This window comes from Hippoglossus hippoglossus, chromosome 18 (assembly GCF_009819705.1).
Source record: "Hippoglossus hippoglossus isolate fHipHip1 chromosome 18, fHipHip1.pri, whole genome shotgun sequence".
Lineage (NCBI taxonomy): Eukaryota > Metazoa > Chordata > Actinopteri > Pleuronectiformes > Pleuronectidae > Hippoglossus > Hippoglossus hippoglossus.
Genome location: NC_047168.1, coordinates 7681496 through 7698015, shown reverse-complemented (window position 1 = coordinate 7698015; position 16520 = coordinate 7681496). Strand labels below are relative to the sequence as shown.

Sequence of the window (16520 nt, the reverse complement as noted above, 5' to 3'; positions counted from 1 at the left end):
ATGAGTGAAGGGACAGTTAATAATTTGAGACTTAATGAAAGGTCCGTGTTCATAATGGTTTCTTTGTAAATAAACATTTTCTTTTTCCAGGAAGTGGTAACACAGGGTAGCATGACTGAACAAATGGAGCTACAGAGATCACAGGTCGTGTGACAGTTCAGCTGCATTTGATGCTACACACATTAACCAAAGTATAAATTGCACTTATTGTCAAATGAGCACACATCTTAACAGTACAGTAATAATAATCCACTATACATATATCAAACTACATTCAATGCAAAGAGGAGAGAGAGAGAGAGAGAGAGAGAGAGAGAGAGCATGAGAAAAAGCTGTGATGTTTAGCGTGGTTGCATTGGCTGGGCCCGTCAACGCTCGGGCCCCCAGTACCTTGTTGTCATACTTAGCGTTCTGACGCACTAAATTAAATAAAAGCAGATGTATTCCATTATAAGGCCTATAATCTGAATGCACACTGTAATTTGTAAAAAATGACCAACTTCCTTCACGCTGTGCCACTTTGCATAACTGTTTCACAATTATGCCACTTAGCATAACAGTTTTACAATGCCTTCGCGCGATCCAAAATTCGCCGCGGCGGAAAAGAAACAAAGCCCAAAAAAAGAAAACTACTGAGAGGAATGCTGTTCCGAACCAAAAATGCCTTCATGTAAGAAATTATAGAAAAAAATAAATAACGTACCATTTAAAATACTGACACAAATATATGCACAAAAAACCTTAAATTGTTACATACATAAAAAACCCCAACAACAATAAAGAAACCTGTTGTGTTGTTCTTGCCACTGTTAGAGCACATGAACTGGGCCGACTATCAGTTAGCACCATTATAATCTGTGTGTCTCCTTTCCTTATAATGACGAGATGAACTGTACAATCAAACAGGAACCAGACATCCTCTCCAGTCCACCTGTGGTTGCTGCTACATCACAACAAAATGTTGGTTTTTGTTTTTTCCCATCCGCCCTGACAGTAAATCACTCACACATACGTTTGCAATGTTGAAGAAAAAGACTGCGAGTGTCACCTCGCATAGCACAAACTGCGACGGGAGGAATCTGAATTCATGAAAACTGAAAAATAAATCTAGCTCCGATTATCTTTGCTCCATCCGATATGGAATGTGACATAACTGGCCACGCTTTAGCTTGTGGTTCCATTTATGGAAACAGACAATTGCAGCTTTCCTGACATGTTTTCTGTGTTTTCTATATGTTTAAGACAATTCTTGAGGTGGAACAGATAATAATCTGCCTTAATACGACATCAGAAACACCAATGACTGTTTGTCCCTGCATGAAACAAAACTGTGCGCTCCTCCTCCGCAACGCTTACGCTCAACATCCAAGAATAAACTGCGTTCATGCGGTGAACTGACAACGCTGCACAAATAACATCCCAGAGTGAACAACGCAGGATGTGTTCCACACAAACAAAGAAAAAAAACAAGAGTGAGATCGGAGGCTGATGGACACAATCTGAAGCTACAACCTTCACACTATTTCAACATCCTGTAAAAAAATTATATGAGAAACAGAGCATCTTCTCAATACAATACAACCAAAGCTTACCCCTTCTGAAATCAACACCATTCCCTCAAATTAAAAACATCATATAAAGTTTCTGATAAAAAGGAATGAATAAAAGCTTGAGGCACCAAAGGCTATTATACACAAAATACAAACAATGTTTAAGAATGAGAGCAAAAAAAAAAAAAAAAAGAAAGAATAAAGTAAAGATATAAGTGATTGCAATCTGTTGACGCTCTCAGTATTGACCCTGAGAGGCAGATCTCCACGACTCCCCTGCAGAATCCTTCGAGAGAAAAAGAGAGGGGGGGGTCCCGAGTAGACCTGTCCGGTCCCAAATCCTTGTTTTGTTTTCCTGCCCCCCCCCCCTGGCTGTCCGGAGACGTGCGGTGCCACTGACGCTGGGCCACAAGTGCAACAGTGAAAAAAACCCCTGCAGATGTCAGACCCTCCTGCAGGCTGCACCACAATAAAGCAACAATAACCAACAGGTCTACTTTCTGTGGGAGGGGGGGTTTTCAGGCTACCAGCCATGGCGTGATTCCCTTGGGAGGATCGAAGGAAAGCAAAAAAAATAAAATAAAAAATTACTGATTTAGAGCTCTGGGTTTGTTTTTCTATGTTAGTGTTGTGTTTCTTTCTCTGCAGAAGCCATGACGCGACCACAAAACAGTGACATGTATGTACAATACATATAAATATAGATTCAGTACACTACTCATGCTTTTGCAGGGGGGGGGTCAGGGGTGCAATGTTCTGTTTGGCACAGTCTTTTTTTTAGTCTTCTAGAAAATGATGCTGCGTGAAGGGGGTGGTGAGACGAAACAACACAAAACACCTATAGCGTTTGGTGTTAGAGAGCCAGTCCAGATCCTCCTCCTCCTCCTCCTCCTCCTCCTCCTCCTCCGTCTCCTCCGTCTCCTTTCCCCCCTCGAGAATCTGGGTGGGCCGCGACACTCCACTCTGAGCCATGCAAAGACTCTAAAGAGACAAGTTCTGCCGCCAGCCGAGGATCTGAACTCGACCACCACGACGTGGATGCGAGAGAGCACACACACACACACGTGTTTGTTTTTTTTTGTTTTTCACACAGCGATGTGAGTAGAAGCAGCTTAGGGACGGTTATCTTTTTTTTCCTCTTTTGTATCATTGTACACATAGACTTCTTCTTTTCTCTTTTGGACTATTCTTTTTTTTTTTTTTTCCCCATTAAAAAAAACTATAAATACCATAAAAGAAGCATTATTTACAAACTCCATGCGTTTCAGGTTAGAGTGATCACTGCAAGAAAAACACAGAGAGAGAATGACATGAAGACGTTTTCAGTGTGTTTCATGACTTGTACAATGTTGAGTGAGGTATAAACATCGAGCACTATGGCGACTGACTGAACAGGAAATCCATGCAAACATGAAGAGGCACAAAGATTCGAACAAGTGAAGATAATATTAAGAGCTAAATGTATTATATTATCCACTAGGCAGGAACTTAAGTGAACTAGTTCTGAAGCAGGGCCACGTCTCAACCACATCACGCCCTGTTTGCCTCTGATTTCTCGACCCAACGTTTCCTTTCCCTTCATCCATTCATCCTTCTGCCTCATCCCTCCCTCTGCTCACCCAAACCATAGACAAGTGTATCAAGATGGACGACGTGTCAGCTCCTCGAAAGTGAAGCCAAAGCATCTCAATGGCCACCTGGTGGCTGGCTGCAGTATAGGTGATACATCCTGCCTCCTCTTATTAATTGAAGGGACATGGATCAGATGGAAAGTCACAAAAGTGAACATCAAATATATTTTTTCTTAAGGATGGTTTCTGTCCTTTTAGGTAGCATTCCAGAATGGATGCTATAAAAAATGAGGTGAAACTTCATGATTGACAGCTGAGACCCACTCGTGATTGGTCGAGTACATGTATCGATGGGTCCTCGTTACAGCGTTTCCATCCCCCGGTCACTACTGTACAGACTCTGGCTCCAAAAGCTAAAGATGGCGGAGTTTGTGTGCGGGATACTTCATTTCTGGTTAGTGGGAGAAACTGGACGACACATCCATCTTTATATAGGGGTCTATGTTCTCACATCCCTTCATCCTCTTCCCTCTTCCCACATCCCTTCATCCTCATCCTTCTTCCTATTCCCTCATCCCTTCATCCTCTTCCCTCATCCATACCCACATACCCACATCCTCTTTTCCCTCCCTCCGTCTGCCCGGCCTCCTTCCTGACCAGCCTATCAGACATCAGCCTTACCTTAATCCCTTCCCTCACCATCCATCCATTTTACATGACAACCTTTAAATTACAATTTGTTGAGGCGTGGTCCTGCTAGTGAACAAGTGATCACAGATCACATCTCTGTTTTCCAAATCTATAGATGAAGATGCAGGATTTAGAGGACTATAATGTTTTCTAACATTTTAGACGTGACTAATATTTTTTCACTCTGTACACCTGCAGTTGCTGAAGTCTGTCATTTAACAGAAAAAGACAGTGTACACTTGTCTTACCTTCTGCCAGCATCCAGGTATTGGTAATCCATCTGGGCCCTGTTTAGAGGAAGAGTAGCAGGGAAGGGAAAACAACAATGAGAAGTGCAGAGGAAATGGAGGGTTTGCTACAGGTAACACATGAAGATCACGCAAAGATGATGAAGAGCGTGATAAATGAGTCGACTTTGTGCTATTACACACCACATATTCCTATTTCTTTATGTATATGAATAGAAGCACACACAAGCCTGCATCACAAAGTTGGAGATGATATGACAGAATCTCCCATCATGCCTAACTGAGACACTGAAGCTACTCTACTTCCCCAAACTGTAAACTGAAGGGGACATTTTCCATCCTTAACTATTTCCAAATCAAAATTCCAGATACATGCATGCAGTACACATCATAATATATCTCATGCATGGCAAAATATGAATATACATATATACTACGATTTTAGCAAAGAGAATATATAAAACAATGGGATTTGGGGCCACTATAAGAAAAGCAGCAGTTTATCTTAATAGAAAGTTATGGCAGCTGGTTCATGTAAATGACTGGAGATGTAATTAAATGAGATGACATTTGTGATGTTTTCTTACCTATAACCATTATTCATTTCGTTATTTACACACAGTATGCTTCATTACACCCAAATACTATCCTTCAGTATCACTTCTATATTTGACCACAGCTTCCATGCATTACACAGCATTGTTCCAGAAAAAGAAATCATCCATGATCACAAGAATCTCTAAGTTTTTGTCTACTCCAAATTTCTTAATTTTTTTCCCCCTCTTGTCACGGTCTGGCCCAATTGGTACAAATACAGGAAGGGTGGAAAAGGGAAGTTAACAGAGTAAAGGAGGGGGGTCCATGTGCCTGTTGCAACTCATCAGTAAGGGAGTCTGTGTTAGCGCCAGGTTAAAAGGTCACTGGAAGAATCAGCTCGTAGGAAACGGGAAGTAAGCAGAATTTTTTTTTCTCAAGTTTTAATCCAGGGAATGAAAGGATTCAGTTAGAGGAATAGATTTGTATATTTGGCTTGTAAGGATGTCACTAAAGGAGGCTGCTTGCGATCAGAGAGTTAGTGAGATGACTGGTGGTGCGTGTTCTTTTTTAATGAATTCATAACTGTAATGTAGGTGTGGTTAAAATAATGTGTACTCATGCTTGCTGTGCTTTCAGGTCATGCACGGTCTCTGGTTTCAGCAGTGACTGAAGGTGAGGAGGCATGCATGGGTTACAAGGTTGAGGAAAAAGAGAAATACTGTACCAATTGGCATGGGGCATCCAGCCCGTCCAGACCTGGCTGCCCTGGATCCCCCTTTTCACCCTTAAATCCCCGGAAACCCTGTTTGCAAAGATGACCTGGGAGTGTTACTGGGAGAGAGGTGGACGACCCTTAACCCCTGCGTCTGTCCGCTACGACAGATACACGGGCGGGGGCGCGAGGGAAGGAGCTGCCCTGTGAGCTTGCCGATACCACATTCCAGCCCAGATATACGTCATCATCAATACTTAATGACATGTTTTAGAGTTTCTGGAAATAAATGGTATGTGGTTGGTGTCAGGTTGTGTGGCGGAAGCTGGGTATCTGCTTCGCCACAGGGCGCTCGGCCCTTGTTCGGGACGACTGCACTACAGCGTGCAGTTTGGACATACCAATGGGCAGGGTGCATCTAATCCAGGGGCACCCTGTTCTCCTTTCTCCCCCTTAGGCCCTTTTTTGCCCTTCTTTCCCTTCTCCCCCTGTGGATACAACGGTTGGGTCAAGTTAAAATCATTTTTTTTGTTGAACATTGGGGACAGCACTGCTATTAGGAGGGGAGTGATTAAACAGGGAGGCCCATGTATAGGAGAAAGACACATGGTCAGTGTTAGATAGGAGGGGATACCAGACAGTACTGGCTATTCTAAAAAAACATTCCTCAGCACAGACAGAGGACAAAAAAGGGGAGTAATACAGTGGGAAGAGGTGGAAAACAGCTGATTGCCAAAAGGGGGAGTCAAGGGCACAAAGGATGAGAAAGAGTAGCAGGGAAAAAACCTCCAGAGAGACAGAATTAAATACTACGACACACCGAAAAAGTTCAAACTGTATCCCTTCAGGATAAAACATTATTAGTTGTAAAATGTTAGTCGATATAAATGAGAGTGTGACAAGAACATTTAAGTAGCAGATGTAATATCACAGGTCCGTTTCCAGCCGTCATGAGATGAGATGTTTGATGTGATTCTACTTTCAAACGGGATGAATTTGCAGAAAACTGTTGTTTATTGTGTAGATATTAGACACCCGGACCGAAGGGAACGGCCACACATGAGTGAATGTGAAGCAGACATCGTCAAAGGTCACCGACGTTGAACTCTCTGCGAAGCCACGCTGCGATTTGCTTCGCTGCACGTAAAATCTGATAGCGTCACAGTGGCGTGACGAGGCTTTCTGATTTTGAAGGCTCCTCCATGGGCGGCCTTTCCTCCCTTAGCAACAATGGCTCCAACAGGTGGACACTTCTCGGGCCAACTTATCCTAGGATTCACTGCGCTGCGGTGACAAATTCATTTTAAAAGAGATAATGGCGAATGAAAGTGACGAGACCAAAACGTCCGATGCTTACACTTTTAAACGCAAGTAACTCAATCGACCAGCTGACGGTACATATATAAAAAAAACAAGGGCTGTTGTGTCCAACTGTTGCTAGGCGACAGCAGTTGACACAGATTACAGAAATCCTCCAGACCGTCTCCTTTTGGTTCGGCCTTTACTTACGAAGTATCTTTGTCGTTGTGTTCCAGGAATGGGATACAGTTTCTAAACAACACAAAAACATCTAAGAAACGAGTGAAAGGTGGGACGAACAGACTACGCTCTGAACGACTGCTGTGTGCACAAGCAAGGGACGAGTTATCGACAGGCTGGAGTGAAATGTGAGTTCATGCACGGGAACAACAGAAGAGTGAATTCTAAGAGCCTGCTGTCAATGGACATGTTGGATCTGACACGTTCGGATGCTGAGAATGAGCCTGGACTTGTGACTTTGAGGAATGAGATGGCAAATCATTCAAAGGTGGAGAACAAAAGCTGATCTGAGAGGACTGGTGATGACTCATTATGCAAAGGCCAATGGGTTCATCTATCCTGAAACCAGACTTAAAGTGAAGCCTACATGAACCAAACTATCAATTCATTAGGATGCAGAAAATATGTTTCACATTTCACAGTGTGCTGTTATTCCCTCAGTATTCAGTGTCTCAAACTTGACTACATCTACATCGACACCTCAACAAGTCCCATCACTGTCCATTGACATCAGTCCTCTGCACTGTTAAGGGCTTTATTAAGCAACTCATCACATCATATCTACATCTACCTTTTCTCCTCTTTCCCCATCGTCGCCTTTCTCTCCCCTTAAGCCCGGCAACCCCTGTAAGAGTACAACTCTGCTTCATTACTTCACTGAGCAAACAGAAAAAGGGGTTTTCATCGTCGTAACGAGACTCAATCAAAATTTTAAAACAAAAGAATTAAAAAATCTGAATTTTAGAAAGGGAGAAAAAGAGTCTTAAAGAAAATATTGCTGATGCTATGTGGCAACTCTCCAGAATCAGATGCAACAACGTTCAAACAAAAGCTGGAGTGGGTGAAAAACCTCTTTCTTCTGTTGATCCCAGATCGGCCGGTTAGCACCCAGAGGTGAAGCATGACTCACTCTGCACTTAGTGTAGCCAGGTGGATTGTGGAAACTATCGCCGTATAAACATCACATATATATTATCTGTACATGGGTATCAATATTCCGATATTAATAGTCTGAGCAAGAACTATGTCATGTAAACAACATTTTCTGATTAACTTGAATAAGCAATTGATAAGATGTTGCAAAAGTTGAGTATTCCGAGCGTAGTCACATTATGTAAACATGTAGACATCTTAATCACATTATAATGTGTTATAATATAATGATTGGTGTTTTCACAGCATTTTGCAACATCGACACACAACACATGCCCTCGGATTGAGTGGAAACAAGTAGTAGGGTGAAATGTTGACATGAGTCATAATCAGACTTTGCTCTGTAACATGTAAACAGGAAAATGAAAGGAATATTCCATTAGTAAAACATCATAATTGGAGTAATGTCTTCTTCAGAATAGGGTCAATAAGAGTATCGGTTTCCATGGAAATGTCATTTATGAGGCTTCTGGAAAAGGGGTCTTTTCCATTACTTGTTTAAAATGCTGGTTTGAGTTGTGTTTATTTGTGCATTTTGAGCTGATAACAATTCAGCCAATCACTGATGGAAAGAGGGACACATAACTGTAACCACTGCAGAAGCAAAGGCAGAAACTCATCTCACTTCCACTGAGTTTTTAATGAGGAAAAAGTGGTTTTGGTTGTGTTGTTGCATTTGATTCTGGAGAGTTACACCTTCTCGTTCTTTTCAAAGCTTTGTTTTTTCTTGTCTAAGCATCCCTATACTGGAGGAGGTCATTCGACTCAGTGTAACATTATTCATGTTTTTGTGTCTCTGAGCGGATGAAGTTCCACTGACTTACGTCCAAGCCTGGTGTTCCAGCAGCTCCCTGAAAATAAAGAACATCAGGCGTCACAAAGCTAGAACTACTATTTCGACTACAGCAAGGAAGGTGGAGGTGTTTCTGAAGGGAGCAGACATGTGGCAAAAAGTCACGAGTAAAAGGCCGGCTTTAGTTGTAACTGATAACTTCAATGTATTCCCAGCTTTCAGAGTAAAGCACTTAGACTTTTCAACCAAGATTTATCCACACATTCACAGATCTATGTACACATTCACAGATTTGTTACACATTTACAGATAGGTCCTGAATACACACTTGCAGATTCCTGTATGGATTTGCAAATGGAGTATTTGGAGTGTCTTTTTCACAAATATACATACATGGATTGAGATAAAGTTATGCAACCACACACACACACACACACACACACACACACACACACACACACACACACACACACACACACACACACACACACACACACACACACACACACACACACACACACACAAAATGGAGATAGATACTCACAGGTAGTCCATAAGGTCCCCTCGGTCCTGGCTCACCCTGTGCTCCTCTCTCACCCTAACACAAATGGATCAGTGTTGTAATCATATAAATCCCACATGATCCGTTTAAAATGAGGTAATATTAAAAATGTGTGATTAGTGGCATCAAAAATAAATGGCCATCTTACTATGTCGCCCTTTGGCCCAGCGGGACCAGCTGGACCCGACGGTCCATCCATTCCCTGCAAGAGAGCAGCGTCGTCATAGTGAGTTTACATGATCCAACTGTAGCAGGTATTTCAATATAAAGTTGATTTTCCAAGCGAATAGATGGGAGAGCAAGAACCATGTTTAACATCCACATGTATTTCCCCGCGTGGTTTGACCTACAACCAGCACATAGGTTTTACAGCTAATACACGTGCATTGGCCACAAAGGACATTTACAACACTGCTGACAGTTAAAGTATGAGTGTGTGTTAATGCTGAGTTAATGAAACACGGGACAGACGAGAGCCTCGGAGTGTCTGCTCTAACAGCTTTGTGCCTATGGTCATTGAACTGAACTCAGTGTGGCTCACGTCAGGAGACCTAACAACAAGGAAAACATCCAACTAACTTTCTTTTCATGAGATACAATAAAATGAGGTGACAAGGGTAAAAAAAAGTCTGAGGGAGACAAAGAAGGAGAAAAAAACGACACAATCATAAATAAATAAATATTCCACAGAGATACCTGACACAGGTGATGATCCCACCACTATAACCAATCTGTCTTTAGAGTGAGTTAACCCCGTCGACCTAATCAATACATGGACTCAGAAATACGGAAACAAATAATTTAAATAATAAATCTCGAAATAAATAAATAAATACAAATTGTGGCAAAAGATATATTACTGGAGAAATACAGAACTCTACTTTTTCATTGCAAACTAGGTATTTAAAAAAAAAATGTATCTATGTATTTATTTATTTCTGCATTTATTTATTTATTTATGAATACTTGTGTCATTATTTTGTCCTTCATAAAAGACAGGGGACTGTATGGAGGGTGAGCGGGAGAGAGGTAGACAGAGGTCGGGTGGTGAAGCCCCTTGGTCACTTGACACTCACCCCAATTCCGGGCTTGCCGTCCAAGCCGGAGGCTCCCTGCGTGGTTATGGAGGTATGAGTGACATGAACAAGGCGGGATTAGTACCAGATGAACACTGTTATTAGGACAGCTTGATGGCAGGGTTCACAACGACTAAATTACACTGTGCGTTACAGGAAGCTTGGCGAAGTAGTCAGGCCGGGCAAATGGACATGAGGACAGAAAATGTCAAAGGCAGTACAGACACACACACACACACGCAGACACACACTCAACAACAACAACAACAAAAAATCAGACAGGGCTAATCAAGACATTTTTCTATGTATGTCTGGAGATACAAAGGGACGAGGCTGGGTGGTTGGAGTTATCCACTGGTGCGTGGCCGTACTTACAGGGAGACCCAGAGGTCCGCGATCCCCTTTGTGACCCAGTTCCCCTCGCATCCCCTTCAAACCATGCAATCCAGGTTCACCCTGGGGAAGTGGGGGGGAACAAGGGCACACATGATGACACAGTTGCAATCAGTCAATCTCTGAGTACTTTATTATACTTCGCCTGTAGGATTTGCTTGTCTGCCTACTGTACGTTCACTCTCCTGTGTGTGTCATCCTCTGCTTCACCAGTAAACGCCTGATATCTGAAAGGCCTCTAACTGGGTCCTTAAATTTCTCTCCAGAAGATAAATAATTTCTTAAAAAAGCTTTTTCTATGGTTGCCAATATAAGAAATACTGAATTAGTACGTTTATAGGTTTATTCTTGATAGTAGAAACAACAGGTGCAGTGAGGAAGACTATGAAATGTGGTTAAAAGCTCTGGAAACAGCAGGTAATTAGAAGGTCTCCCTATGCTATTTGTCAAGATACATTTAATAGTGCTAAAAAATAAATACTTTAGTTATGTGCATCAAGAATTTAGTAACTTAAAGCAAATTTGAATTTTGATAATAGTTAAGGGATTCATTTAAAAGTTTAATTTGTTGGTTTAATAACAGACATACTGACTTTAACGTGTCCCTCTTTGCTTTCTGTGAAGTAACTGAGCTTTTACTGTGTTGTTGAGATTTACCTTTGATCCGGAGAAACCATGGGGTCCCTGAAAAATATCAAAAGACAAAGAATATTAGTTTGTTAAGCAGCTGGCTGGTCTTTTAATCACTAATATATCGCTGTGTTACTTGCTACACCACACAACCGTAAACAGATAGAGGAGCTGAACAGGACGGGACATGTAGAGCGAGTGCAGCGTCGTAAAAACTCCCACGGGAATGTACTGTGAAGAGTTTGATTTGTTTGATCGCACCAAGGTCACTAAGTGCAAACTGACACAAGACAAACTGGTACACAAGGCCTCAACTGCTCCGATGATGAACAGTTGGCAGGCTCTTCAGGTTTTTTCAAGCATAAGACAACAAAGAGAAAATAACTGAGGTCAGTGCATAAATGGAGGTTTAATTATTGACATATTGTAACCATTGTGATCTATATGCTTTATTATGTTGGGCTTTTTAATGAGTATGAATCCCATGTATAAAGTTTTCATTTTTAGATTTATAGTATGTAATTAATTGAGTTTTGGAATGTGCCAAAAATAAATGTTTTAAAAACTCACCATGGGTCCTGGTGGTCCATGGGGCCCTAGAGGCCCTGGAGAGCCAATAATCTGCAATATAAACATTTTATTACAGTTAAACAAGTTTTGAAAGCATTTCACAGCATTTTCAATACAAGTGACTGATATTTGTGTAAAGTTGAGTGTCGAACTTGGCTTACGGAAGTACCCTGAGTACCAGGTAGACCCAGGTCTCCCTTTTCCCCCTTTCCCCCATTCACACCCTGACGGGCAAAAAGACACACGTGTAGAAGATGGATGGACATTCAATTGTCAATAAACTTCAAAAAGAAAAAATTTCAAAAAGTAGTTGACGTAAACAACACAATTCTTACAGGTAGACCAGTTAAACCAGATCCTCCTTTCTCCCCTGAAGCTCCAGGCATTCCCATGTCTCCTTTTGAACCTTTATAGCCCTGAGAGAAGAAAGCAAAAGGTTTAGGGACCATTATACGTAATCACCCTTAAATGCACTTGAGATCTAAAATGTCCCTTGCGTGCAAGATTTACTCAAATTTATAGTTATCAGCCTGATAAATATAAAGACATATTTAAAGGTCACAGTTCTTTGAAAACCAATTCAAAATAGAACTCAGCAGAACATGAGAATATAAGAACTCACTCTTTCTCCATCGAGTCCAGGGAGACCAGGCAGACCTCGATCCCCCTGGGACAAGAGAAAAGAACGTTTTTACAGACACATTATAAAATGCTCACTGATATAGCAAGTGCATGGCAGATTTAAGTTGTGACTGCAAAAGGAAAAGGTACCATTCACACACAAGGGGAAAATTCCACATTGGCATCACAAGTGCAGAAGACATTGTTTACCTTTACACCCTGAGGTCCGATTGGCCCCGGAGGCCCCGGAGGCCCCTGCACAGGAGGAGATACACAAAAGGAAATTTCAACACAATTCCAGTCAACATACAAATTACACTAGGCTCTGCACCATCTGCTAAGCAAATGTTTTCACACTGCATCATTGACCATCACTCTGAGACCATTGGCAAACAGTGCAAAATATGTTAGCGATCAGTGATCAGTTAACAGGAAGCTCAACTTGAAAGACACATGCTGAAGTCGTGAACATGTTAGCTGGATCATTCCATTTGGAAATATACAGGAGGTCAGTTTTTGGGGGGGATGTGTGTGATGGCGTGTGTGGGAGCTGGGTGATGCAACCATTGGGACGTCCCCCTTGTAGAGAAATAAATGACCTACTGGATATGTAATATTATCACTGACAGAATTATATACTTTGATGTTAGGATGTGACCTTTATACCATGTTTACTCATGGAGGACTGATATAAAGGTTTACAGATGGCAGATGTAGAAAAAGCAAGTGAATAAAAATGTTCGTAACTTCAGTTTCAATAAATGAGGATGTTCAAGATAGCTCAACTTTGCGTAAGTTATCCTAAAACGATAACACTGTTGTCACATCCGGCACAAATGAAGCTATAGCGCACTAACCAGAGAAAACCAAAGAATACACTATATACTTATCACTTATCTTACATATTTATAAAACCAAATTGGCACTAGAATATATATATATATATAGACTAAATAAACTAATTTTCCAAGTAACCAATATAATACAAAAATGAGTTGAGTTTTGCTCAAGGATAAATTACACAAATCTTAGCTTGAGTGTTTGAAATATGAATGTAGGTCTATTATATTTAGTTGGTGGTATTATTTGAAAACAGCAATTTTTTCTAAATTCTCATCCACTGTCAGTTAATTCAGAGGTAGATATTTGAACTATGTCGACTTTGAGGTTTTCTGTCTGGGTTCACTGGATGTTCCTGTGTGAGTTGGTATTTATTGACTCAGCACTTAGCTGATGACGGGATAATAGGTGAAATATATTAAAAATGGATTTTCATTGCATTCATGATAAAGTGAATGAGCTGCTGCGACGAATCATTTCCAATTCTTTCTCCTCTATCTGCAATGTGTGCACTTTTTCAGTGCTGCAATAACATTAATTTTAAGAAAACACAACAAGTGTAACAGGCACCATACATACAAACACAATATAGTCTTTAAAGGTTCAGTGTGTAAGATTTAGGTGAAAGGGATCTATTGGCAGAAAGTGAATATAAAATAATCTGACTTTTTTTTTAACTAGTGTTTTTCATCTACATTGTACGAATTGTTGTTTTCTTTACCCGAGAATGGGCCCTTTATATTTAAATACTTTATATTTACATCAGATGGTCCTCTTTAGGGAGGTCGCCATGTTTTTTTGTTTTTTTACAGTTATCCAAACTGAAGGCTACCACAGGTTCTCTTTCATGTTTGGAAGGGGAGGGTGAGGTGAGGGGTATTCAGCTGCCACATGCAATTTCACCACTAAATGTCACCAAATTTTACACACTGAACCTTTAACCTTAAAAGATTATGACAGAGGCCCTGTTCAAGACAGAATGTCAATATAAGCCAGTAAAGATTGGTGCATTTTCCCAAAAACAAATGTTAAATGAAATGAAATTAAACCAGTAGGATTTTGACCACAAATGGACGGTGTGAGTTTTGGAGAACAGACATTCAAGGAGACAACCGGCAACTCAGGAAGCATGAAAGCTTGGTCACAAAGAACCATCAACAAGGCACCGAATGCACTTTCATTCATCGCCAAGCAAACGTGTTGCTGGGTGAGGGAGCACGAATACAAAAAGGCAGCGCAGGCCAGGCCGGAGTTGGGTTTGGTTGGGTTGGGTTGGGTTACGCCCATGCGTGGGAAGAAGATGAATCACTCGTGGGGATGAAAATAATACACAGAGTACACAGAGCCTAATTACCGTTACTGTAATAGTGGTAATCTTCTGCAGTGGGCCAAAGGAGTGGAAAGGGGGAGGAGATGAGAGATACGATTGCAGAGGTGACACAGAAAAGAAACCTTTGCGTCAGCACATTGCTGCATCAATACACACACACATTTAGTTCTGCATTAACCAACACATGTTAGACTATATGAAGAAGACAGAATGTGAATCATGTTAAATTCGGGGTCCTGCTCATGACATTTCTCATTTTCTTATCAAACACAGACACAGGAACTGATTCAGTCTGCGTAAACACATTTTAAACTGCAAAAGGTGCAACCTCCTCTTTTACTAAATAAGTTACTGAGCCTGTTTTTGGCATCCCTGATTGTGGTTTGAGGATTTAACACGTTCACAACCATGTGGGAACCGTTGTGAAAACCATTGACAGCAATATCAACCAAAGCTACATCTGTGAATAAGGGCAGCTGTTAAAATGCCCATCCGTCACTCGCACTACGTATCCACATCCCCACTATATTAATAAATATAGCAGCCCGTCCTGCATTTGGAGTTGAGACATATCGAGGAAACATTTTTTCATTTACAAGTAAGCAGATCGAAGTCAAAAGTCATGTTTCATTGTGCCATGCACTATTACAGATATTCCATTCTGAACCAACAGACGTGAGGGAAAAGAGCTGCGCTAAATAAAGACTTATCTGACCTGTAAAGCCTCCTGTATGTTTCCATTGTAGTCGATGATTTCAGTGGCCCCTTGGTCTCCTTTCTGCCCAGGGGGCCCCTAGTTCACATTAAGAGACACCTTTGGAACACCGCATGTTGTTTCATACTGCACACTTGATTTAAACACAACATCAGAGACATTAAGACCCAGGGCAGGATTGACCACTGCCCCCTTGTGGTACAGAATGTGTGGTTACACTGACAATCTGTCTCCCAGGAAATAAAAATCTGAATATTAATCAGTATGCAGCCTCATAAAATCAGTAAAGAAAGAGGAGAATAGAGGTATTTGTAACATTTAATGTTATGAATATATACATTTAGAATTTTTAACATTCATAATTTAATATTTTTTTATAATGATTCAAAAAGATGTTTACCTTCGGGCCGAAGGTTCCCAAGTCTCCTTTATCTCCAGTCTCCCCCTGATTTAAGAAGACAAGCAAAAAATGTCAGAGCTCAAAGAAGCAGATATAAGTGAGACTTATAAATATAAGATACATGTCATAATCAAACATTAAAAGCAGTTCTCAAAAGGTTGGTTAGCACTTTTTTTAACAACAACAATAAGTATTATTCTAATGACAACAGCGGTGCATTGGAAATTTAACTTTATGTCATTCGAATGTTTGCATTGGAAAAACCTGGCACAGCATATAATGTGTTGTACGAGGATCTTATAGTGTTTGACATCTCTGCAACTAAATAAATTCAAGACTCTGACCTGAGCTAATCTAAGAGTGGAAATCAAATATCTGCATCAGCTGCAAAGTCTAATTAGCTGATCCTAACACCATGGCTCACTTAGATCGGATGTTCTGTGCACCGTGTTTAAAGAAAACACAGCTGCCGCACTCACCTTCGACCCTTTATTACCAGGTGTACCCGTCTCTCCTTGTGACCCCTGCCATGAATAGGAAAGGGTTGTTTATTTATTTATGATGGAATGATTAAAACAAAACAAAACAAAAAAAAAGCCAAGTATCAGAGAAATAAACATAAACCTCAAAATACAAAACAAACCCTCTTTAGTGATTCAACCCAAATTCACCAGAAATAATTCAAGGTAGTCCACATTTCACAAAAGAAATATCAACCTCCTATTCCTCCTGAGAGTGAAACACAGTCAGCTCCGCAAAATATAACAAGCTTTTAATTTGTCATTACTGGCAAGCAATGGAGAAAGTGTT

At 40.9% G+C, this 16520-nt stretch overlaps 1 protein-coding gene across 6 annotated transcripts in view; it reads right to left on the bottom strand.

Annotated features, from left to right (window-relative positions):
- Positions 1 to 977: 977 nt before the first annotated feature.
- LOC117752245 (collagen alpha-1(XXV) chain) overlaps positions 978 to 16520 on the bottom strand; it is a 146320-nt gene continuing 130777 nt past the window's right edge. The window contains exons 20-39 of one of the 6 annotated variants that reach the window (XM_034569474.1): positions 16190 to 16234; positions 15711 to 15755; positions 15311 to 15388; positions 14620 to 14643; positions 12636 to 12680; positions 12427 to 12471; positions 12140 to 12220; positions 11966 to 12028; positions 11805 to 11855; positions 11262 to 11288; positions 10587 to 10667; positions 10212 to 10247; positions 9284 to 9337; positions 9118 to 9171; positions 8605 to 8631; positions 7419 to 7472; positions 5321 to 5796; positions 4060 to 4098; positions 1456 to 2831; positions 978 to 1357 (exon numbers count right to left, since the gene is read on the bottom strand). In XM_034569474.1, the coding sequence (XP_034425365.1) occupies positions 5686 to 5796; positions 7419 to 7472; positions 8605 to 8631; positions 9118 to 9171; positions 9284 to 9337; positions 10212 to 10247; positions 10587 to 10667; positions 11262 to 11288; positions 11805 to 11855; positions 11966 to 12028; positions 12140 to 12220; positions 12427 to 12471; positions 12636 to 12680; positions 14620 to 14643; positions 15311 to 15388; positions 15711 to 15755; positions 16190 to 16234 (921 nt within the window). In that variant the 3' untranslated portion in view covers positions 978 to 1357; positions 1456 to 2831; positions 4060 to 4098; positions 5321 to 5685. The remainder of the gene's footprint in view (positions 1358 to 1455; positions 2832 to 4059; positions 4099 to 5320; positions 5797 to 7418; positions 7473 to 8604; positions 8632 to 9117; positions 9172 to 9283; positions 9338 to 10211; positions 10248 to 10586; positions 10668 to 11261; positions 11289 to 11804; positions 11856 to 11965; positions 12029 to 12139; positions 12221 to 12426; positions 12472 to 12635; positions 12681 to 14619; positions 14644 to 15310; positions 15389 to 15710; positions 15756 to 16189; positions 16235 to 16520) is intronic. The other 5 variants (XM_034569471.1, XM_034569472.1, XM_034569470.1 and 2 more) reach the window with 5 other exon arrangements.